This window comes from Cornus florida, unplaced genomic scaffold, assembly GCF_030987335.1.
Source record: "Cornus florida cultivar Cherokee Brave unplaced genomic scaffold, ASM3098733v1 CherokeeBrave_3.0.0_Hap2_Chr09, whole genome shotgun sequence".
NCBI classification, from domain to species: Eukaryota; Viridiplantae; Streptophyta; class Magnoliopsida; order Cornales; family Cornaceae; genus Cornus; species Cornus florida.
The window spans coordinates 88,162,983-88,187,197 of NW_026775579.1; the positions used below are offsets into that span (position 1 = coordinate 88,162,983).

The 24,215-nt window shown below is 35.8% G+C and overlaps 1 protein-coding gene across 1 annotated transcript in view; it reads right to left on the reverse strand.

The window, feature by feature from the left end:
* LOC132274938 (DNA mismatch repair protein MSH1, mitochondrial) overlaps positions 1-24,215 on the reverse strand; it is a 47,263-nt gene that overhangs the window by 2,301 nt on the left and 20,747 nt on the right. Inside the window, exons 10-20 of the mRNA XM_059776307.1 lie at positions 22,867-22,976; positions 22,679-22,784; positions 22,485-22,560; positions 19,445-19,503; positions 17,495-17,562; positions 10,965-11,138; positions 8,203-8,409; positions 5,308-5,564; positions 4,906-5,049; positions 2,207-2,264; positions 659-958 (exon numbers count right to left, since the gene is read on the reverse strand). Coding sequence (XP_059632290.1) covers positions 659-958; positions 2,207-2,264; positions 4,906-5,049; positions 5,308-5,564; positions 8,203-8,409; positions 10,965-11,138; positions 17,495-17,562; positions 19,445-19,503; positions 22,485-22,560; positions 22,679-22,784; positions 22,867-22,976 — 1,559 coding nt within the window. The remainder of the gene's footprint in view (positions 1-658; positions 959-2,206; positions 2,265-4,905; positions 5,050-5,307; positions 5,565-8,202; positions 8,410-10,964; positions 11,139-17,494; positions 17,563-19,444; positions 19,504-22,484; positions 22,561-22,678; positions 22,785-22,866; positions 22,977-24,215) is intronic.

A 24,215-nucleotide genomic window follows, 5' to 3' on the forward strand; every position in this document is an offset into this window, starting at 1 on the left:
AATATGACTATACCAATACAGCCATCTGATTATTAAGAATTTTAGTCAAACCTAATTAATATGCAGACTGCACCTCAACTGCCACCACTGCCACCATAACTGTACCACCACCACCTACATGATTTGTGATATTTGTGGCCCGAATTTGGTGCTGGGTCGCGTTGCGACCAGCTTATGACCCAACGACCCATTGGATGAGCTTTGTGTGAAAATTTTTGACCTGTTTTTTGCTCATGGGTCGTGGACCCTAATTATTCTCTTGTAGCCCGATATATAAGGGCGCTTAGGGTTTGGAGTGGAGGCAAAGAGACTCTGAAATTCGTACAAAAACAAAGTGAGGGGCAGAAAACTTGTAATCCCCGATTTTACACATAGTGAAAACTTTCGCCAGATCCCAACCGTGGACGTAGGCCGTTACCGAACCACGTATAAATCTTTGTGTTCTTTGTGTGGTGTGTTTACTTTTCTGTCATGATTCTTGATTCAACTTGGGTTCGTTGCATTTGTCATAACATGATTGTCATTATTGTGTTGTACAAACTAAAAACACAGAGTGTGCGTCCTATATGCTTGTGCATTGGAGACATCGTTTACCACATAAAAACAAATTACAAGCACCATGAAAATTAAAATTTGCAGTATGTAACATATAAGGCACCTGAAATGAACTTTTCCCATCAGCAGGGCTATCATAAGATTTCATGTGTAGCATGATGGAGTCAAAATGTGGAATCAAGGCTGATTCTGCAGGCACCATAAAGCCGCATATTCCAAGTAATGAAGCTGCACAAACTGATCGAAGCAAGCTTGATTTACCACCCCCATTTGGTCCTGTCAGAAGAAACAGGGATTGCATATCAACTGTATTTTGTACAGCACTCCCTTGGGCTACGTCAAACCAATATGGTGATAAACCAGTTATCTTCATCCTATCAGCTCCATCTAGTGGTTCTGTATCCTGCATTCAAAACGCCCATAAATGAAATCCTATGTGTCTTCCATAACGGAGTAATGATGAAAATTATCATAATGGAGTAATCCTATGTGTCTTCCAAAATGATTGATATGATAGACGACAGGGTTATTGGTATGGAAGACTAATTAAGTCATAGAAGTATAGCAAAGGATGTATCTCTGCACATATGTACTGGGCCCTATACCATCATAACATTACAATCAAAAGGCACAGATAGTTCAAAAGTGCAAAAATTATTCACATGAGTAAATTCACAGTTAAAATATCCAAATAATGAGGTTACTTTAAGAAAATAAGAGATGCAATAGGTAGAAAAAATCAAGCTAGGAATCAACTCCAGGAATCTATAGTGGTTGGTGCAGTTTAGTGTTGAACTACATAAAACCAGCATAATTCTTTTTTCACCAAAACCAAACTAAAATGTAATGATATCAGCAAGGCCTAAGGCAGCCAGAGTATGATGTCTGAACATCGAAAGAAGAAAACGTAGTATTTATTGGACAACTTGTTGCCCAAGTATAGCAACTTAACATTCTGTCAAGGAGTGATTTAAGGGCTTAAATCACTCGTATAATTATTCTCCAACAGCATTAGTAGTTTCTGCTGTACTATAAAACCAAGATGCTGTATAGGAAAATGGCCCACCCTAATTTATCTTTACCACAGTTGCTCTAAAAAAGTAACATAGAGCTGAAAGAAGCCAAAAGTACCATGTCATTGACCCAAGTCAGTTTCTCAAACAAGGGCGGGCGAAAAGAATCAGAAATAATAAAAAAATAAAAACAATGGTCTAATTCAACAGTGTCCATTCTACAAACTGTTAGTTGAAAGATCTAAAGTGCTGTCCTCCGTTGCTCACCTTTCCAAACACAAACATCAGTTGATATAGGCTCTGCATTAAGCACTCTTAGGTTGCCAAAGCTAAAATATGAATGCAGTTTACTGTATCAAACAAGCCTTTTAACCAGCAGCCTATCCACTATTTCTCACAACAGATCCTTCCAACAACCCTATTAACCTTCCAGGATCTTTGGCATCTTTCAAAGAGGATTATTGTCAGGCTGAGAGCTCATAATATAACATTTTCAAACCTTAATGGATCCTGACAGCCAATCCCAAGTATATGATATTAACCCTTGACTTGAATAGAACTTCAGTAAATAAATATTTTGGGGGCCAGAATAAATCATATAATAATATCAGAGTAGTAAGTTGGCTTGTTGACACTACCTTAGACCTGCGGAACCATGCAAGAGTAGGAAAAACCCATTTCCTTCTTCTCCCTTCACTGTAAAATATCAACAAAGATGCCTTGAAGTTTTCTCATTCCAAGGAAACAGTAAAAATTGAAATGCGATTACATGTCAAATAAATTACATGACCTGAACACCTCAAAATAACGAAAATAACACAAAAAAAGCAACAAAGAAAAAAATATTTCTACACTAGAGATGAAACTCATAAATCAGTCACGAGTTCTGTAAATAAAATGTAATTGGATATCAATAACTCTGTAATGCTAGAGGAAAGTGGGACCAAAATTAAAATGGATTAAGATAGTAAGATGATGACTCGTGAAAGTTTGAGTCATGAGCTATGTTACATGGTCTCTTCCAAAGTAGGTGAAGTACCCTTGTCCGAGACACATTATTATTGGGACATGGGAATGGGATATGTGTCCGACACTCTTGGTTGGACATGCACCTAAAAAAACATAATTAATAATTTCATTGTATTATATTATTACTTCAAATGAGTGAAATGTCTATATTGGTCACTATGTTACATAAAAAAATTATTCTACTCCACAGAAATAAAATAAAATGAATATTTAGCAGTGTCCATGTGTCCTGTTTGGGATTTGACACGTCGGACGCATGTACTCGTATCCAACACACATTATCAAGTCCATCTAACATAGGTCGTGAGAACCAACTTACTAAGACGGTTGACAGTGAAGCTTTTGCCACTATACCATTTTCTGTAAATAACAATTTTGGTGATGCACAACTTAAAGCAGTCTCCTATGGCTTTCTACATTTGTGTGTTTAACAGAGGGAAGGTTCATCTATAAATGCAACTAGGCGGCATATCATATGAATTGTCTGATTAATAAGTTCATGAACTTGAAAAAATATATCAAAGCACCAGATGTACTTAAAAAAATCATGTATGTTTGGTCATGGTTCAAATCTCAGGTGTTTTTTACTGCCCACTCAAAAATGGGACTTGCTCCTTGACACAAACTAACAAACAAACACACACATACAGAGCAAAAAGAATAAACAAAAAGGTGGGATGCTTCAGGATTACTATAAATTAAGGACAAGACTTGCCCACTCACCGGTAAGTAGGGCATTCCTACTTACCGCCGATGTGGTCCAATCACAAATGCACACATAGTTTGCAATTGCAAAATCAAGAAAGTTATAAGGAAATCAGAGAGGGTGATTGAATTTTATTTCAATAAAAGTTAGTCTTTATTTATCACTTTTTTTATTTTGTAATTAGGGTCTATTTGTGCATTTGTAATTGGACCACATCAGCGGTCAGTAGGGATGCGCTACTCACCGGTGAGTAGGCAAGTCTTGTCCATAAATTAATCAAAGGAAGGGGATTAAAATTCATTCGTAATTCGTTTTTAATGTAGAAGTTCACACATGAACTTGTAATAAAAGGTCTTGAAGAAACCCCAAAACTTCCTTGGGAGGGAGTGGAAGATTGGGGGTAGATTTTCAATTTTTTTACTACATGTTGACATTTTTATAAATGCAATTTATCACAATAAATGTTAACATTCCAAAGTATTGCCCAGGGAAAAAAAATAGCATTCCAAAATATTGAGTACTATTTTATATCCAGTGCATATGCATGTTGTACTTGTACTTTAACTCTTTCTATTATATAATTAATCATAATATTGATCAATCATAAAACAAAAAACTTTTAATTTATCATTGAAATAATATTACTTAACCATAAGAATGATTACACAGGCATTAACTGCTAAATTTTGGCGGGATGCTTAACCGGGGGGAAAAAAAAAACTAATTGGTTGTGTACCAATGATTGCATTCATTTTTTGTTGTTGCACATTAAAGAGACATAATGCATGTGATATTTCAAATCAACTCCTTGATGGCACCTATGCAATTGTCAGCCGGTTTGAGTTGATGATTTTTCTTAACATTCACTTTCTTTCTTTCTTTTTATGCTGGTCTGAGCTAAACCGGTGTAACTCGAGAACAGTAACAATCTCAGTTACAGATGCGCAAGATATATTTACTCATCAGTTTAATTAAATTTGGAACCAACCTAACAAGGAATTATAAAGATGCTCTGCTTCTTTCCAGTTATTGTTGTCGTTGTCATCAGTTGTTTACATCATTAAACTTCTGTATGTCTGCTCAGTTCTCAGGTGCAATAAATGAATTTCAGTATCCAGTTGGGTTTTGTTTGTTTTTCAGATTGATGCACCAAAACCTTGGCCTCAAATTGATGTCAAGTAAACCTGCCCAAACAGGGTTGCATCTTAGTTTATGAAGGTACAAAAATATATGTAAGCTTCCCCATTTATTATGAGTGACAACCCAGATGTACTGCCTAGAGTTGAGCAAAATCAGAACCTAATACTGTTGGTAATAGTACGACAGAGCCTTTAGCCGAAGAGGTATCTCCTCATCCTCCCATATGAGAGGTTGAGGGTTTAAGTCCCCATTGGGAATTAGTGGGTGTGTGAGTTGAGTTGTGTGGGTGTTATTACGTACCAAAAAAGATATTATTGGTCATATCAGAAATTCAAGAACATCTCAGTAACTAGTTTAAATAACAATGGCAATACCATAAATAAGATTAGAAAAAACAATATTGCAATTGCAAGATAGGAAAGCAAACAATAATCACTTCTTAGGAGACCCTTCAAAACCAACCTCACATGCGAAAATAATGCCTTTGCAATGACAAGCAACATGGAAGCAAAGACGAGGATATTGATTTTAGTTTGTAACTCAGCAGAAAGTCCCCTTAAAAGTTCCAAAACCCTTGTTTTTGCCTTGGCACCTGCCTCATGGTACCTGAAACCAAAAATAAATAAAAAATGACAGTTCAATTGACAGAAGAGCAAAAGGCAGGGAATCAAATTTCAGTGTTCGTTCAATTTATTCAGCGAGCCCTGGAAGCTTCTGATTTTAATAGAAATGCTCTTTCTTCTAATAATATTATCATTTTAATTTCCAATCCAAAGACGAAAGGAAAAAAAAAAATGCAGGGCAAGGAATCAGACAGGAAGAATATATGAGAGCAACTTCAATAACGATAAACAACAGATGAACCTTGTTAGTGCATCCTCCACCTTCATTGTGGTAAACCATTCCTCGCCGACCTTTCTACCTTTCGAATCTAAAGCGTGTCTCAAATTTTTAATTTGATCTTCTCCAGGGGTACAAGCCCATACAGCTGGTGCAAAACGTTTTCCCTTGAACCAAACAGCTTCATGCTCCCGTGCATATAATATTTCTCCCTTTGGTCCTCCAAATGGAGCAGTGGTAGCTTTTATTCTTGAAATTATAGGGAGAAAATCTTCCGTAATCTGGACAAAAATAAGTGGTGTATTAATGCATAAAGGCATAAACTATGTGATCAAAAATTAAAAATAATTGTCAGAAAATTCAATTGAAGATTAGAACAAATTTAGAAATTGGCACATCTATATATTTATCCCTTAAGAAGAACAATTACCCAATCTTTTATTAAATCAATAGTCATGGAAATCCAACTTTCTTAAGCTGTATAGTAACCTTGTAACAGTAGAAAGGGTTAGTAGCCTAACCCAAGTCGCTAGTTCATCAATGTACAGAGCCAATGACATGTTAGTGGTACTTAAAAGTAAAAAATTTAATTGCACACTGATGTCAAGGATGAAGTATGTGTGAAGCTAGGCAAAGGTATGCAACATGATCTATATGACACAATCACTAGACTTACCAAAACACATTACTAAAAAAAGAGTTACAAAGAATAGAGTTTCGATTTATTTTAATTGTATCTCAACAATATGTAAGAAGAATATTTAATAAGATATTAAACATATTCCATGAAATTCAAGAAAGTTGAGCAACATCAAGTTCCCCATCACTTAGTCACCCACAGACATTTATATATACAGGAGCAACATGCATAGAAAATTGGTTACAGAAAGTAGAATCAATATAAAGGCAGGATCATCTTCCAAAAATTCTAACGCAGTTCAAGTACCAAAAACTAATGTAACCCAAGTAAAATAGACACAGAAATTACTTAACATAGAAGACTGATGCCAAATAATAATAATAAAGCAGCACTAATAAAATAAAAAGAAAAGGCAGATATTTCTAGCGAGTTATTGAATAGAATGCATTAATACAGCCACATATGGGTGGAGAGAGAGAGAGAGCTTCAGCAACTGAGTTTGGTCACACCTTGAAGTGGTTTCCAGGATTCATAGATGCCTAAAAATTTCTCGAGGGAGAGTCTCCTATTGCTAAATATGATCATCTGAGAAATGAGAACTAAGTCATAAAAGGATGCTGAATGGCCAGCACCAATTGAATTGATGATGAGTTAGTTACTGATACAGAATATTGGATCTGTGAGGAAGTCCAGCCGACACGGAAGCCCAAAGGTTTGGATAAGCTACAAGGTGGTGGAGATAATGACTACCACTGTTCCTAATAAATTGATGAAAAAGGAAGCGGTCTCACGGTAGGACACTACTACGAATCCTCCTATAAAAGAACTTGTCGGTCAACTAACCAAGGTACGACAAAAATTAAATACAAGTCTTTCATTGACTTCGAATGGTCTAAGTACTAACTTGACCGTCGCTCCGGACAATGCAGATTTTTTTTACTTTAACCCTTTTTTATACAAGACATAATTTTTAAAAGTGAATGCTTGAATAATGTTGATTTTTAAAAATACTTTTATTTGAAAATAATCATCGTTTTATTTGAAAATTATCATTGTCCCAAGAATAACTATATATTCTTACTCTTATGCTAAAAAATATAAATCTTTCTCTGAGCTAACTTTTCCGCACTACAAAAGCCTTGCATTTGGAATTATGCAGTAATTAAGTTATAATGACATCATTAGTTTATTAAATGGAGTCTTGTAGATCTCCTAGAAGAATATATATAATATTGTACACAACATAAAAGTTAAAGTTTGGGATCTGAGGGGTTTACCAACTACTATAGGAACCAAAGAATATATGAAAATAATTAATGACTACAGAAGTAAAAATGACAATGGTAGTCACCAATGTGTCGCGTGGCAACCATCAGCTGAAGAATTGTGTGGCTCCCAAGGTGGGGCTCACCTCATCAAATGGCTGAAGGACGACAGTCACAACTGTTGCTAGTGTTTCTCTTTACGGAAAGGAAGGGGCAACGATCCTTTAAAATATTGAAAGATGGAAGCAGGGTTCAAAATAAAACTATTAGAAGTTACTGTGTGTCAGAAAATGGAAAACTAAAATTGAGCACCGTAGAATTAATCTAAGTTTGAAGCAAGGCCATAGTTGATATAGTGAAATTTTTTGTTAGGGCCACCATATTCACTTTAAAAGTCCCGAGTCACTTATACAGAAAACCGCATTCCAGGACTTGCAATGGGGCTCTGCCTACACCCTGCAGTCCTAAATCCTCCAGTACAAGACACGTCATTATCCATACACCCTTTGTGATAAGGAGATACAAAAAAAAAAAAAAACTGTGTGGACATTTAAGCTAGAACAGGTGAAAAGATTTTTCGCAACACTATCCATCCTAAACATGTGCAAATACATTTGCATCTCAGATAGAGTGTTGGTAGCAAGTGAGAAAATAATTATTATGAGGGTACTTTTGTAATTTCGGCAATGTATTTGTTTTGATATAAATATTAATGAGAGAAACCCTTGAAGAGACAGAAACCCTACACTTCAATTCTTCCTCCACTGTTCTCTAAATTCTACATTTTGTTTATTTTTAATCAATTTTCTGAGACAATTTACATATCATATATGTTGTATATATATTTTAAAATATCAAAGAGAATTGATAATGCACTGTAATGACCAGACCAAGGTGCATATGTATCATCAAGAAAATGCAAAGCCAGGGTCATCTAATGAGCATATTTTGTCACCAGAGTAAAGTATTACAGTAACTATTTGCAACGAACAAAGTAGACTCTTAGAGACTTACAGCTAAATTTAAGGCCTCAGCTGCCCTTTCCACTACTGCAAATTCTTCATCTAAATGGATCCTCCTCACTCGACCTTTCCAAGAGGACTCCATATCCGCAAAGAATTCACTAGGAATGATAGGATAATAACTTGTCTTTTGATCACTTTCTCCATCCGAAGATATCATTTCACCAATTCTGCGTGAAACCCATTCACATTCATTGACCTAAAAGAAACAAGGATGACGATGAGATGCATTAGTGAGTAAATCCAACAAAAATGATTGAAAAAAATTGTCAAAGATAGTTGCTTTACATAATGATAAGGACAAAGTGAGAATGTCTGACGGATGTAAGAACTATATGATAAGTTCCAACTTTTAAAGCCAAGAACCTAAAGAAGCATGTAACATAAAGAACAAATTCCATATCCTAGTAATTTTCATACTTACACAAGTAATTTAATCGAATTGACAGAAAATATATAATATCAGGGGCATGGAGTATAAACTGGAGACAAAGAAGAGAACCATGTAAATGGATACATACAAAAGGTACATGAAGCAAGATGAAATCTAGCCAAACTAATGACAATGACACTACAAGAACCACATAAGTAAAAGCTTCTAAGAGATTATGCAGGAAAAAATAAAATAAAAAATAGCAACACTCGAAAGAATTGTTTATAAAACCCTGACCCAAATCCAATAATCTTAAGATACAAAATTACTGAAAAATTCCTGATCCAAATAATATAAAAAAAAAGATAAATCCCAGGAATGTATAATCCTTGTGGAACCGCTATAAGATAGCAGGAATCGTTAAAGAGTGACTGAACGAGTAAAACAAGAAACAATAGTGTAAGAAATTCAATTTGCACTTATCCCAGGGAGTTTAGCAAGGGGAGGTATTTAACTTCCAAGGAGAAAGGAAAGATGCAGGAGGAGAACGATATCCATGTTTCTACAAAAAAACATGAGATATAATACAATATATTTTAGAAAAAAAAAAAAAAAAAAGAAAAAAAAAAAGAAAGAAGAACAACTAAATACGTTGAAATGATAAAGGCTATGTAGAGTTCGGAATATAGCAGGGAAAATTACAGAAGAAACAAATGCATTTTCAATCACCATATGCATACATCAGCGATCAACACCAGCCCTCATCTCTGTTGTCTTAATCATAAATGGATCGGAAACAATACATACAGGATCAGATTCTATGATGTATGATATTCGTTGATGATTTTAATTGAATTGGTAAAACTAAAGTATGGAAAACTATTTAATTAAAGGTGTGGAGAGAAGCTCTAGATGTAAGAAGGTTAAAGATAAGTACGATTAAAACTAGATAGATAAAATGTAATTGCAGCATAATAAGGAATACAAGTGGCGATATAGTGAAGATCAAGGATCAAGATACATGAAAACATGAACAATTAGGTAGACTCGATCATTCACAGAATAAGAGATCGGAGATGTGTTACTTATAGTACTATCACAAGTTGGGTTTAATGGAAGAGTGATTCTAGCATACTGTGAAATAAATGTTTACCTCTAAAATCAAATGGTTTATTTTATATAACAGTTATTTGACCAACTATGCTTTTAGTACATAAGGTTTTTTTTTTCCCGGAAATATTGTTTATAATACATAATGTTGGCAACGAAGAAATATCATATTCATAAAATGAGCATGGTTGAAATGCAGATATGAACATATATGTTTACCAAGAAAATATAATTTCATTCATAAAATAGTTGAAAATTGCCTCCATTGGAATAAAATGAGAGACAAAATCAACTAAGGTGTTCAGTCATGTGCAGTGAAAACCAATAATGCAACCAATAAGAATGAATGATGTGATTTATTACTATTGAAGGAATCAGTGGAGGAAAATCTTCAATAATTACATTGAGGATAACATTAGGAGAAGAAAAATGCCAAAATTGACAGAGACTGAGGTGGTAGAGAAAGATACAATATATAGTGGTTTAACTAGTCTTAGAGCCTTAGACCATAACGGGGAAATAGGATGCACGTGCCTACACCAACTATCCTTGGAGCATAATGGGGAAATAGAAAACACGTGTCTATACCAAATAGTTGGGACAAGGATTTGTTGAGTTGATTCCTCATTTTTACTAGTCTGTCTTTGATGTTATTTATTTCCCCTTTTCTTCTTTTTCCTTTTGGGTGGTAATTTCCACTAGAATATGGTCCCTCCCTCTCTCTGATTTTCACCAGTAACCTCTAGTGATTCTTCCACAGTTTCAATTGCAAATGTTTGTCTTAATACAAAAACTCTCAAGTATAATTCACTTATCTTGACCTAGGTATATCCCAATTTGAGATATAGTGAGGTTGTGTATCAAGGGATTTCTTAGGTAAAAATCTTATCTCAACATGTCCGTCTTCGGTTTCTATAATACTTTCAACATTACTCCTTTGAGGAGGATCGGGATGAGCTTCATTTGCTAAGACTCAAGCAACCAATCAATCTCTTGTCTATACAACTCTTATTGACCATTTCATTTTTCTCACCTATGGATCTTTATAGATTCACATTTTATTTCAAAAGAGCTGATCCACAATATTTGTTTATATGAAGACAATGCAAAATGTCATGTCCAAAAGTTGCTTCTTCATTTTCTCACTCAGCCCACTCATACTACTTGAACATAAGTCCTTCCTTCAAGACATTTTTTCCCCTAAAATTTTTACAGAACAAAGAATGAGAGATAAAAATAAAGTAATGCAAAAATTCAAAATTAACACTTACTAAAGTCTCGAAATCCACTTTCAACCCAGTTGCTACCCATGTAGGATCCATTAACAATTTCAGGATCTCATTAAGCTCAGAATTTTTATTCAACTGCTGTATTTCATCAAGCACACTTTTGATTTTGCAAAACTCGATATGATTAACCTCCCTAAGCTCAAGTAGCTTCACAAGCTGCAAAAAAACAGAAAGAAACCAGGGCCTCAACTACTAACGTAAAATAAGTTTTGATAGAAAAGATACTAGCATGCTTAGAAAAGAACAAATAAACAATATCTACCAGAGAGAGAGAGAGAGAGTAATAAATAATTATAGCTTAAAAGGAATAAAGTGGTGGTTAATGGGCAATCTACACGTCATAGACGGTAAAAAATTATTTTCACGTCACTAAGTGAAGATAGGGAAATCTCTATGTAGTTCTTGGTTAGAGTAGCTTCTCCGTGCTGTGGTTCTGGAGGTTTTTCTGGTCCAACTGATTATATCAGGAGAATTAGGATTTGTTGCCGCTGCTGAAACTTTTTTGGAGTATTTATTATGCTCACTTTTGTTCTATTATGCTGCAATTTCATATGGCCTGAATAAGCTGCTGTTCCAACTCTATGCAGATTTGTTCTAGGCTTAAATAGTCGTTCTTGTTGTTCTGGTCTCCTTGCATGTATTCTGGTTCTATTTGTTGATGGGTATGCTTTAGATCTGCTGGTATATTCTTGTTTTCCTTTGTTTCTGCCTTGCTGTTAGTTTGCTAGTTTTGGTTGGGTTTCCCTTTTGGGCGATTGTCAGCAGGGCCATTAATAAAACCATCTTACAAAAAATAAAGTGAATGCAAGGAGAAACTAAGTATTTGAACTGAGTTGTATACGGACCAACAAGAAGAGATCAAAAGAAGAAGTTTTGAGTTTCGGCTTACTCAAACTAAGAGCCAAGATCTATATTTATATACAAGAATAGGGTACAAAGAAAGGAAACCAAATCAAAAAAAGACAGGAAATATGCCAAAATCTACGTGATCCCATGATTATGGGAATCTTATCTACAGAATCCCATGATTATGGGGATTTATCTACGTGATCCCATGACTATAGGAATCTTACATAAAATATCTAATAAAACACTAAAAACAGCTAATAAAAATTAAAATAATAATAATAAAGATATTTCAACACTCCCCCTCAAGTTGAAGTGAAGATATCAATCAAGCCCAACTTGGTAATCGAGGAATGAAGCAAAGATGGACCCACAGATTTGGTGAACACATCGGCCGACTGATTAGAGGAACGAACAAAGCACGGCTTGATAATTCCCCAATGAACCTTCCCTCTGATAAAATGAATATCCACCTCTATATGTTTAGTCCTCTCATATAGAACAGAATCTGAAGCAAGCATGATGGTTGACTTATTATCACAAAACAAGTCTGAGAACTGTTTTTCACCTAGCCCTAGCTCTTCCAAGAAAGATCGAAGCCAGAGAATCTCACAAGTAACCTGAGCCAGGGCACGATACTCAGCCTCCGCTGAAGATCTCGAAACTACAGGTTGTTTCTTGCTAAAATAATTCAACTCCAGGAATGGACTTAAGATATCGAAGAATATGATATACCGTATCCATATGAACTGTACAAGGAGCATGCATAAACTAGCTGACATCACTAACCGCAAAAGCCAAATCAGGACGGGTGTTGGTAAGATAAATCAATCTTCCTACCAAGCGCGGATACTACGAGGGATTAGAAAGGAGATCTCCAAACTCAGCCGAGATCTTCAGATTAGGATCCATAGGAGTGGAAGCAGGTTTACACCCAAGCATACCTGTGTCTCGAAGAAGATCCAAGACATACTTCCTTTGAGATAAAGATATAACCTGCTTAGATCTAGCAACCTTAATTCCCAAGAAATATTTGAGCTGCCCAAGGTCTCACATCAAAAGTTTTAGCCAATTGAAGCTTTACTTGAGCATTCGCAGGAATGTCATTGCTAGTAATGATGATATCATCAACATAGACAAGCAAAATGATACATCGACCAGTGGAGGAACGGTAGATAAAACATATGGTCAGAATGGCATCTAACAAATTCCATGGATAGAATTACATCACTGAAACGGCTAAACAAGGCACTGGGAGATTGTTTTAATCCATACAAATACTTTCGCAATCGACAGAACTTTCCAGCATACTCCCCCTCAGCCCGAAAACCGGGTGGAGGATCCATGTAAATAGTCTCAAGAAGATCACCATTAAGGAAAGCATTCTTCACATCAAGCTGATGAAGAGGCCAATTGTGAGAGGCAGCCAGGGAGACAAGCAAACGAACTGAGGTCAATTTAACCACCGGAGCGAAGGTATCATTAAAGTCTTTACCAGGAATCTGAGTAAACCCTTTAGCCACCAAACGGGCTTTATACCGATCAATAGAGCCATCAACCAAATATTTAACACTGAATACCCATTTGTAACCAAAAGTCCTTTTCACCAAGAGGGAGAGATACAAGCTCCTATGTTTCATTATGCTACAAAACATCCATTTTTACCTTCATAGCAGACATCCAATTAGGATTCTGGAGAGCCTCAGACAACTTTATGGGAATGGAAATGGAATCAAGTTTGCCTAGAAAGGCTCAGTAATACCCTAAAAGACCATCATAAGAGATATACTGCGAAATACGATGATTAGTACTACAAGCGAATCCAAATCGAGCAGGGGGGATACTGAGACTCAGGAACGAGAACAGGGTCAGGGCAATGTAAAGCGGAGAGAGATGTACATGAACCTAAATCTGAGGAGGATGAAGGCAGTGGAGACGGAGCACAAGGGCATCGTGAATACACCTGCAAAGGGGGTAAGGAAACCACAAGAGAAGACTCTTCTAGAAAAATAGGAAGAGGACGAGCAAAAGGAGAAGTCGAGAGTAGAAGTTTCCTGCAAGATAATGTTAGAACCATAAAAAGGGGTATGCTCATGAAAGGTGACATCAAGAGAGTGATGCATGTGTTTGTGTTAGGGTATGTAAAATCGGAAATTACAAAATTTCAGCCCCTCACTTTGTTTCTGTACGAATTCCAGAGTCCTCTCCCTGCTACCAGTGTCATTGGTGTTTTTCCTACTCTACCAATCCGCATACTACCTCTACCCATCAACTCCTTCATGAGACTACATCTCTCTCAATCTCACAAGTCTCAACTCAAAACCTATGTATTTATTTATAAAGTTCAAATCCCAATTCCTTGTTGGACAAGGATTACAATTCCTTAGAGGCCAAGACTTACCAAATAAGAAATTACCTAACAGGATATAACTCTAAAATAAAATCCTAACTAGAATAGGAATTTGAGACACGATTTCCAACAGTTTGTGTACTGGATCATAACACCAATAACCTTTTGACATGGAAGAGTATCCTAAAAAGACACATTTAATGGCCTTGTCATCAAGTTTAGTACGAGAAGGGCTACGATTCTGAACAAAAACATATACATCCAAACACCCGAGGCATGATGGAAAAAAGAGTAATACCAGGCTGAAGCACTTGTAATGGAGCCTTACCATTTAAAGGGGTACGATTAATGAGAAAAGTAGCTATAAGAACCTCCATGTGCCAGTATGACTTGGCACATTCATACCACTTAAAAGACATCGAACAACTGACATTTAACGGTTTTTACACTTTGCAACACCATTCTGTTCAGGGGTATATGGGCAAGTAAGCTGATGAAGAATACCCCGTTGGTTAAGTTGAGACCGAAACTCATTGAAACATATTCACGACCATTGTCAGACCTAATATTCCTAACAACAATTTTATATTGAGTTTTGATCATTTGGAGGAATTGAGTGAACAAGGGAAAAACTTCAGATTTCTTTTTAAGTAAATATTCCCATGTGCAACGGGGAATAATCATCAATGAATGTGACATAATAACAATGATGCCCCGAAAAAATTGTAACAGGAGGAGGACCCCACACATCAAAATGTATGAGATCAAACATACTAGGTGCACGATGCATATGAGAAATATAACTGGTTCTAGTATGTTTAGAAAGCTCACAAATCTCACATTGAAACTTATTATCCTTACAAGCCGTTATTAATGAAGGGAAAAGTATACATAAATACTGAAATTTTAAATGCCCAAGGCGAGCATGCCATAAACTTAAAGTTTGAAAAGAAAAATCATAAGGCCTGGAAACTGGAAGAACAGAGGCTTGAAGGCTTGAAGCAAGTAGAGGAGGTGTCAGTGGAGGATACCTAAAGTAGTAAAGGCCATCTCCCCTGCCAAAATTCCTCTTCGAACACAGGTCCTTTAAAACATGGTAATGAGGTGGTACATAGAGCAGTTACACTTTTAGCTCCATATGCTAGGTGTCAAGGATAGAGTCGACTTAAGGATTGACCTCCTATACATACTAAATGAACATTTATAGAACTGGTGAGAAAAAAGATTACTACTGATTGAGACATTTATTTTCAAAAAAATAAACCATACATCAAGCTTGTGGAATGGCTAGCCAAAAATGTCATAGGCTGCATAGCAAGCACTTGGCATGCAGACTGTGATGCAAAAGCCATCATACTTGTGATACACATCCTAGCTACTAAAACCAGACCAAGCATCAAAATGAAAAGGAGGAATAGTGGGGTCATTTATTCTCCTATTCAACAACCAGGTCACTTGGTCAAGCCACTATCATAAAAAAATTATTACAAAAGCTACAAATTAATTAGTTATATAAAAGATATACTTCATCTAATCATATTTTAAATCTCAACAAAAAAAGTAATAAAGCATGTAACTAAATCATTTTCAATGTAAACATGTGGACATTGTCACACTATGAATTTGTTATAAATAAAAAATATATATGGTATTCCTTCCTTGCAAAAAAAGGAAAAATGGATATCAGAAATGTCTTTGTACCCAAGAGAAAACTGTGCATCAATGAAGATACAAATATAGATAATCGATGTACGTGTATATAAATATTTATGTTGGTATGTGACTGTGTGGCTGTCTAGTAACAATCTCCCTCCTGAGAATGGTAAGAAACTGAAGATGTTTACAGTCAAGATTGATATGGTCAAAGTCAAACAACTCACAGGTGCAGATTTCCATACCTATGATGCCAGGTTTAATTCCCACAATCTACAATCTTAAGCACTACCAAGGAAAAAAAGTCAATTAATTGGAATCAGCTTAACCAATTAGGATGCTTCAAGCGAATTGGCTGAATGTTTCATGTATGCAACTCCTGGTTGAAAGGGTCTTGCCAGGTATTGCTTTTAACAACCCGATAAGAATTTGGGACCAATCACAGGGGCACATTACAATTACCACCTTCCAATTGAATTAACAAGACTGACAGAATCAATCACAAAACACCTGTAAACTACAAAGCGTCACTAAAAATAAAGATAAATGCATAAAAGACACATGTTGCATGCCTTTATACAAGAAACTGCTAATCTTATGAAAATTGCCTTGAGACCTACTTCAGAACCAGGCAAGCAATGAGATTGTGAATCAACAAACTCCTAATCAAAAAATCATTCCGTCATGTAATGCATCAGCAACTACACTTTTACTGTTCAAGATGGAATCATGGAACTAAATGTGGCTCTCCAATCAGCAAGATAATAGAACTGACACACTGAGAGATACTTGAGGGAACAATTGTAGCATTTCAACCAGAACTCAGACCAGAAATTTCCTTACTCTAGCACTCAATTGTAGCATAAGATAATATAGCATGCTAATCAGTCATGCACCTAGCACTCAAGAAAGGTCGGTCACTGACTCACTCCACCCAAGAAGAGGAATAAAAATATGCTTTATAGAAGCATAAGGATTTGAATGGCCATATACTTTAAAATCAGTCAAATGAAATCATCAAAACATTTATATAGCTTATGATGTATCATGGTCAAGATTCAAGTTCATACAGGCTCAACAAAGGTTTTGTGTTGGCCATCAACTACCAAGTGCAACTTTCCTTTTGTTGGGTGTTGGGACTGACTGGTGTAGATAAGACAATAGCATACACAGGCTGTTGCAAAGATCATAAAGCTCTGAGACAGTTGAAACTTGAAATAGCACCTACTGGAGATAAAGTGAGAGAAAACCAACTAATTGGGTTTGACCATGTGCAGTGAAGACCAACAACAGCTCAGAGAGTAAAATGACATCAACATTGAGAGTAGTACTAGCAAATGCAGAAGACCGAACTATTAGCCTTTGAGAATGATAGCTTGTACCTTAACTAAAGTTATGACCTTGGTAGACCAGAATGGCAAAACAAGATTCGAGAAGCCAATCAAAATAGTTGGGACAAGGTGTTGTTGAGTTGAGCGTATATGATATTCAAGTATAACTGTATAATAAAATAATTAAATGCCTTCCACAAAGATATCTGAAGAAACAATTCAGCTTCAAAAAGCCACAACCAATAATTCAAAGAACCGAGATCTAGGAAGTCTCAAAAGAAGCATGACAGTAATTCTATCTCAAAACAAAAAGAAAGGTATTGGAGTACAACCTTCGCGGATGGAACACAAGTAAACTCGGGAATTGAGCATGTTACATTGCTCATAAGTTTACATGCCGCTGAAAAAGCAATACAAATTAGTATAAGCACAGAATTCATGAAATGTGTAACATAAAAATATGGACATATTAATAAAGATTTGTAATGGGAGACAAAACATTTTTGTAATGCCAACTACTAAATTATCATATTCTTGGGGTCTCTCTGGAAAAGGTAATGAGCAACTATTTAAAAAACCATACTCCTTGTATAACCTCACACAATGTGTATATCTGCTTTAATAAGTTGCAGCCTGTACTTGGTATTGTAAGATAAAAACACATAGAATTTTTGAGATAGGGATGCTTGAGAATCTTATATTCCCATTTGCAGTCTGATTATCTGATAACACATTTGACCAAGAATGCGCCTCTTTTATTAAGAATTTACCAATTTGGTAATGTATGTGCCATTGTTTTGTGGGTTTGGCTGTTGGTTTGGGCCAGCCTCAATGGGTCTTGTGAATTCTACTCAAGACTTGTCAACCAAGTTTCACTTGGTTCCCAGGTCTTAGTCTACAATATGTTTGAGCTAACAGAAAATTTTGAAAGCAATAAATAAATAAGATTATTCTAGCCTAATTGTAGTTCTCATGCTATGAGATGCCTATAAGATTTGTTCTTTGAGATTCAAAGAACATTATCTACTTTTATAATATTCTCCAAGGTTAACCACCATGCAAAATTAATAATGTTGATCCATCTTTGATTCTGATTATACTTCACAGAATATTCTTTAGAATTGTTTATTCTGAATGGTCAATTTTACAATATTAATACAAGAGAAAGGGCATTGGTCCTTGCTGGTTTTCTCATTCCCCTAAAATCACCCTCAATGTGGAACAAACCACTCTTCGAAGCAAACAGAAAAACAAAAGTCTTCTTGCAGTAGTAAGAAATGCTAAAATTACTCCAATCAACGTAGGAGCCTAGATTTCTAAGGGAAATCTCGGAAAAGCCTTGAGAGAAGTAAATAATCTGAATATATCTCAAAATTATATTGATCAAGACTTGTTACAGTAGAGAAAAGGGTTGTCCCTTATATAATATATCTTCTAATGACTCCTGATTTCTCCTATAATGACTTTTAGAATCTCCACAAAGCATTAATACATTTTACCACTTCCCTAAGCAAACCCTTAGTAGTTCTAAACCTTATTTAATACTTCTTGTAGAAACAAGGATGAACTTTGACTTCATTAAACACAAAGAAACTTTTCAAGGCACCATTCTATTGCATTACTCTTCTTAACTAGGGAATTTATGGGTTCTCATTGCACAAGGCCAAAACATCTTAGTCGATTTTCTCATTTTATCTCCAAAAGAATGCTACTTTAACCGTTTATGAATGCAATTATTCTTAATTTTATCTTTCTTGTCTTACCAGGCATCCATCTCAATATTAGCATTTCAACAACACTCTTTCTATGGACATCTTGTACAACATTTTATCTCATAAAGTATTAACTATTTTGTAGAATTTACCTTCTAATTTTAGATGCATGTGTTGCTCAGTCAGTATTTTAGAAGTGCTCATCCATTTAATTCATCCATTTATTTCATCCATTTATTTCATCCTGCTTTAGTTCAATGCGAATACATCACCAATCTCTCCTACGTAAATAATCAAGATCGGTTAATGAAATTATTCACTTATTAATATCTCTTGGCCCCTCAACCTCACTGCATCCCTGCTTGTGTTCATAGTCTAGCAAAAAACTATATTCAATATATTCAGTTTTCGCTCTAGTTGTCTTATATCCTCCTGTTTCTAAATCTTATTCTTTACCTCTAGTTTAGCATCTAACACTTATTCAGTTTCATCAATCAATATAATATCAACAGCTCATATCACACTGTTTGTAACCATACATGTTGCTGTATGGTGTATAAAACAACTAACCTTGAATTGTGGATGCAATCGCATAAGCAGGGGGATTCAAAAGAAGATCTCTTACATACCTGGAATCAAAGTTAACAAAATTAAGGAAGCCAAAGATAATTCCCTTCCATCAAGGAAAAAGGGCAGCCGAGTAGTGCAATTCTATATATGAAAACAAGCATGCGTCCAATCAACATGTGCACTGGCTTTTCCACTGGCTACTAAAAGAAAACTGTCAATCTCCAACTTAAAACATTCAGATAAGAGCAAGAGGAAAAAGAAAAATACAATTATGTAGCCTGTAAACATAGAGATGATCACAGTTTAAACAAAGGGAAAACTTGCTATCAGCCTTCACAATTTATACCTACTAGCATGGGCTTTGGCTTTTCAATAAAACCTCAAAGAAATAGAGAAAAAGATAAGCATATACATATATATATATACACACACACTAGATATGCGCACAGACAATGCATGTGACACATAGAATGATTAATTTTATCTCATTAACAGCTTCTTAAAGTTGCAAAACTGAATAGATGCGCTAATTGCAAGTGTCTATATTTAATCTCATTAACAACTTTAACAGCTTCAAGTGTCTAATCTTAACCTGTTTTCTCTCATTTTATCTCCAATTGGTGCTACTCCAACCATCTTCTGAATGTGATCATTTCTAATTCTATACTTTCTAGTCTCACCACACATCCATCTCAACATTCTCATTTCTGCCACACTCACTTTATGCAAATGTTGTTTCCTAGCTGCCCGACATTCCATACCATAAAGTATGGTTGGTCTAATAGTTGTTCTATAAAATTCCCCTTTCAATCGCAAGGGGATGCCGTCTATCACACAATATACTAGATGCACTCCTCCTTTTAACCCATCATGCGTTGATTCTATGATTAACATCATCTCCAATTTCTCCCTCTATATGAATTATTGAGCCTACATAATGAAAATGTTTACTTTTTTGTATCTTTTGATTCTCAATCCTTTATTGTGTCAATGTATCCCTTTGTGACTCCTTTCTATTCTAAAACCCTCCAAATTAGGTCTCTAGGAACCCTATCATAGACTTTCTCCAAATCAATAAAAACCATATGAAGACCTCTCTTCTTCTGTCTATATCTTTCCATTGGTCTCCTCAATAAGTAAATAACTTCATTGTTGACCTACCCGGCATGAATCCAAATTGATACACTTTCGTCTCTAGGAACCCTACCATACACTTTCATCTCTCGTCTTAGGCGTCGTTCAATTACTGGCTCCCAAAGTTTCATTGTGTGATTCATTAATTTCATACCACGGTAATTATTACAACTTTGCACATCCCCTTTATTTTTATATATAAGACATTGTGATCCCTTTATATATATATTAACTTCTTATAATTAAGAGTTTGATTTCCAAAAGATGAGAACTAAAGCTTGAATCTACGTAAGGACAAAATATCCCCAACTAAGAGTATGCTTCAAAGCTTGCGAGTAAAAATAAGTTCATTTTGTAGAATACTTCAATCAAACTACACCTGCTTAAGGTTAAAGGTCAGTATAACAAAACTTAATCCTAGAAGTAAATTATTTTAGGTATTCACCTCCTTGAAAGGGGTGTGACTAGTATTAAACTTATAGCTGTGAATATATCCATTTTTACCTTTTTTTTACAAGATTTCATATAAGGTGCACAAGAGGGGAGCGCTCCCAAAATAATACACAAGACGCTAAAGGCGACAACTATAGCTTTAAGCTATTCACAAAATCCAAAAGATGCCCCAAAGATTTACAATTACGCCCATTAACCCAAAAAAATAAAGTATACAGTATATTGTATTTGAGAGCCCAGATAGGAGTCTTCTTGCCCTCGAAGGATCTCCTATTCCTCTCACACCACAAATACCACCATAAACAAAGGGGAATGGCCCCCCAAACATCCTTGGCTCGGCTTCCACTAGACACCCTCTCCAAGCCTCAATCAAATCCATTGTGGATCTTGGGAACACCCAAGACATGCCAAACACAATTAAAAACATAGTCCAAACGGCTCTCACCAATGGGCAATGCAGAAGAAGGTGATTTACAGTTCCTCCGTCTTCTTACACATAATATTTGATATCACCTTTTCTAAACCTGCCTTTTTTTCCCTTTATCAGAACCCATGACACCTTCAACGAAACGCTACGAGTGAAAAGATCCCTCCTCCATTTTTGTTCTATTTCTTGTACAACCATTGCTACTTCTAGGGAAAACGAAGGGTTTTGTAAACTTGAAAATATATCCTTCCTAGAGTTACTAATTTGTATATGAAAAAGATCAAGGAAGCTACCCATCAATGACATGGCCTTCTAAACATCTTCATCTACAAAGAACATTTACCACCTTGAGACATGACCTTCTAAACATCTTCATCAGCAGGGAATATTTACCACTTTGTGACGTTACTTCTATTGTTAATGATCCTCCTCAAGTTCTTCATGCAGTTGATTTCAGCTCGCTTCTACATCTACTCAGCATCCAATTTCCAATTGTGTTTCCAACATGTTGCAATCATATCACCCCTAATATTCAGATGATAATTAAATTGTAGAACTCAAAAATAGCGGAGTCACAGATATAACTGTTCCATCGCTAATAGACCTGTCCCGTGGCTTCAATTCACATCACTCACAATCAAGGATCAACTTAACAATGGGCAGTTTAGGCGAGTTTCACATACATCATCCAACAAACATGGAAAAAATTATATTCAATCCTAAAATAAAATAAAATAATAATACCGTAAGAGAGTAAAAGATATATATCTCTCACTCTCTGCTCGTCTTCTAATTGTTTTCCTTCTTTGTTCATTTCACAATTAAATCCTAGCTTGCAACTGTTTTTATACCAGGTTACCGTAATAGTAACCCACCTCAAGTCACGTGTCAAAACGAGAGAAGTGTAAGAAAAAAAAATTCCATTAATTTTGTGGTATTTTTCAATTAGTCATTAGTAATTAATAACCACATGTGGTATTTTATTGTTTCCCTGGCAAGGGAAAACATCGAGAATTTCTCACTTACCGAACAGGAAGACCAGTGCAATTTGATGGAAGCAGAACCTTCAACAAACATGGTATTCCTTCAGTTGGTATAGCACCTGGAAGTTTGCATAGGACAATGTTTTCAATAAGATTTAGTACTGGAACGAACTATGAAATATCAAAAACGACTAAAAAATGTATAAAATATCATAAATGACTATAGTGTGGCCCAACCAATTTGTGTGGCTGTTCCTAGGTGTAAAGGGCGAGGCCTGTTTTCTGAAGAAACAGCGACATTTCTGAAAGTGACTTCATTGTCAAGACCGTAGAGCTCCTTTACCTGAAATTGTCCAATATTCTCAAGATGTAAAAACTTTTCAGGCAAAACTTCAAGAATAGATTAAATCATTTGAAAGGTGAACCTTAAACAAGAGCTCATTAACAGGATTGCCTTCAAACCATTCAAAGTGCCTGACACTGCATTCTCCCCACAATAGCCCTCCTTCACCAAACTCTCCCCAACGAGTAGTCCCTGTTAAGAAGCCTCTCATATATTGAAGGATTGAATACGCAAGATGGCATATATATATATACATATATATGTATGAAGGAAATCAAAAAACTGATTACAATAGCTAGCTGGCCTAATTAATAATTTCCTAATTTACAGCATTGACCAATATTCTATTTACAGCAAATATCCTCCAAATATTATATTTACAGCTAATAATATTTGGCAGTATTACTACCGAATCTTTCTTTTTCAACACTCCCCCTCAAGCTGGTTTGAAGATATCTTCCATAGCCAGCTTGCCAATTAGTCTGTCGAACTGTCTTGTAGGAAGTCCCTGTGTAAGCACATCTGCAACTTGCTCGGTAGTAGGAATGTATGCATAAAGATCAATCTGTTTTCGAGCTTTTCCTTCATGAAGTGTTTGTCTACCTCCACGTGCTTTCTTCTGTCATGAAGCACTGGATTGTGAGCGACAATTTCATAGGCAACGGATTAAAGACCTTTAATTCTTCCAATAGTCTGTTAATCCATAACACCTCACAAATTCCATAAGCAACTGATCTAAACTCGACCACTGCGCTACTTCTTGCACCACATTCTGTTTTTTACTCCGCCAGGTGACAAGGTTACCTCCAACAAAGGTGCAGTAGCCAGAAGTTGACCGTCTATCAATAGCACTCCCAGCCTAATCCGCATCAGTATAGGCTTCAACTTGCAAATGCCCACGGTTTTTTAACAGTAGACCTCTTCCAAGGGTCCCCTTTAGGTATCTGAGAATTCTGTAGATTGCATCAAAGTGTTCTCGTCCAGGTGAATGCATGAACTGGCTAACCATGCTGACTGCAAAAGCTATATCTGGACGTGTATGTGACAAGTAGATCAGTCTTCCAACAAGTCTTTGATACTACTCTCTATTCAGAATTTCTTCATCTTTAGAAGGCTGCAGCTTAAGGTTGGGCTCAATGGGTGTCTCGGTTGGTTTACATCCTAACAGACCTGTCTCACTAAGTAAATTAAGAACATATTTACGTTGATTCACAAATATACCTTCTTTGGATCTAGCAAACTCCATTCCAAGAAAGTATTTTAATGCACCCAAATTCTTGATCTCAAAGTCAGCTACAAGTATCTTTTTCAGTCTCCCCAATTCTTCAGTGTCATCACCTGTCAAGACTATATCATCCACGTAAACAATTAAGACTGCAACCTTGCCTTCTCTACTCTGTTTGTAGAACATGGTATGGTCAGCTTGGCTCT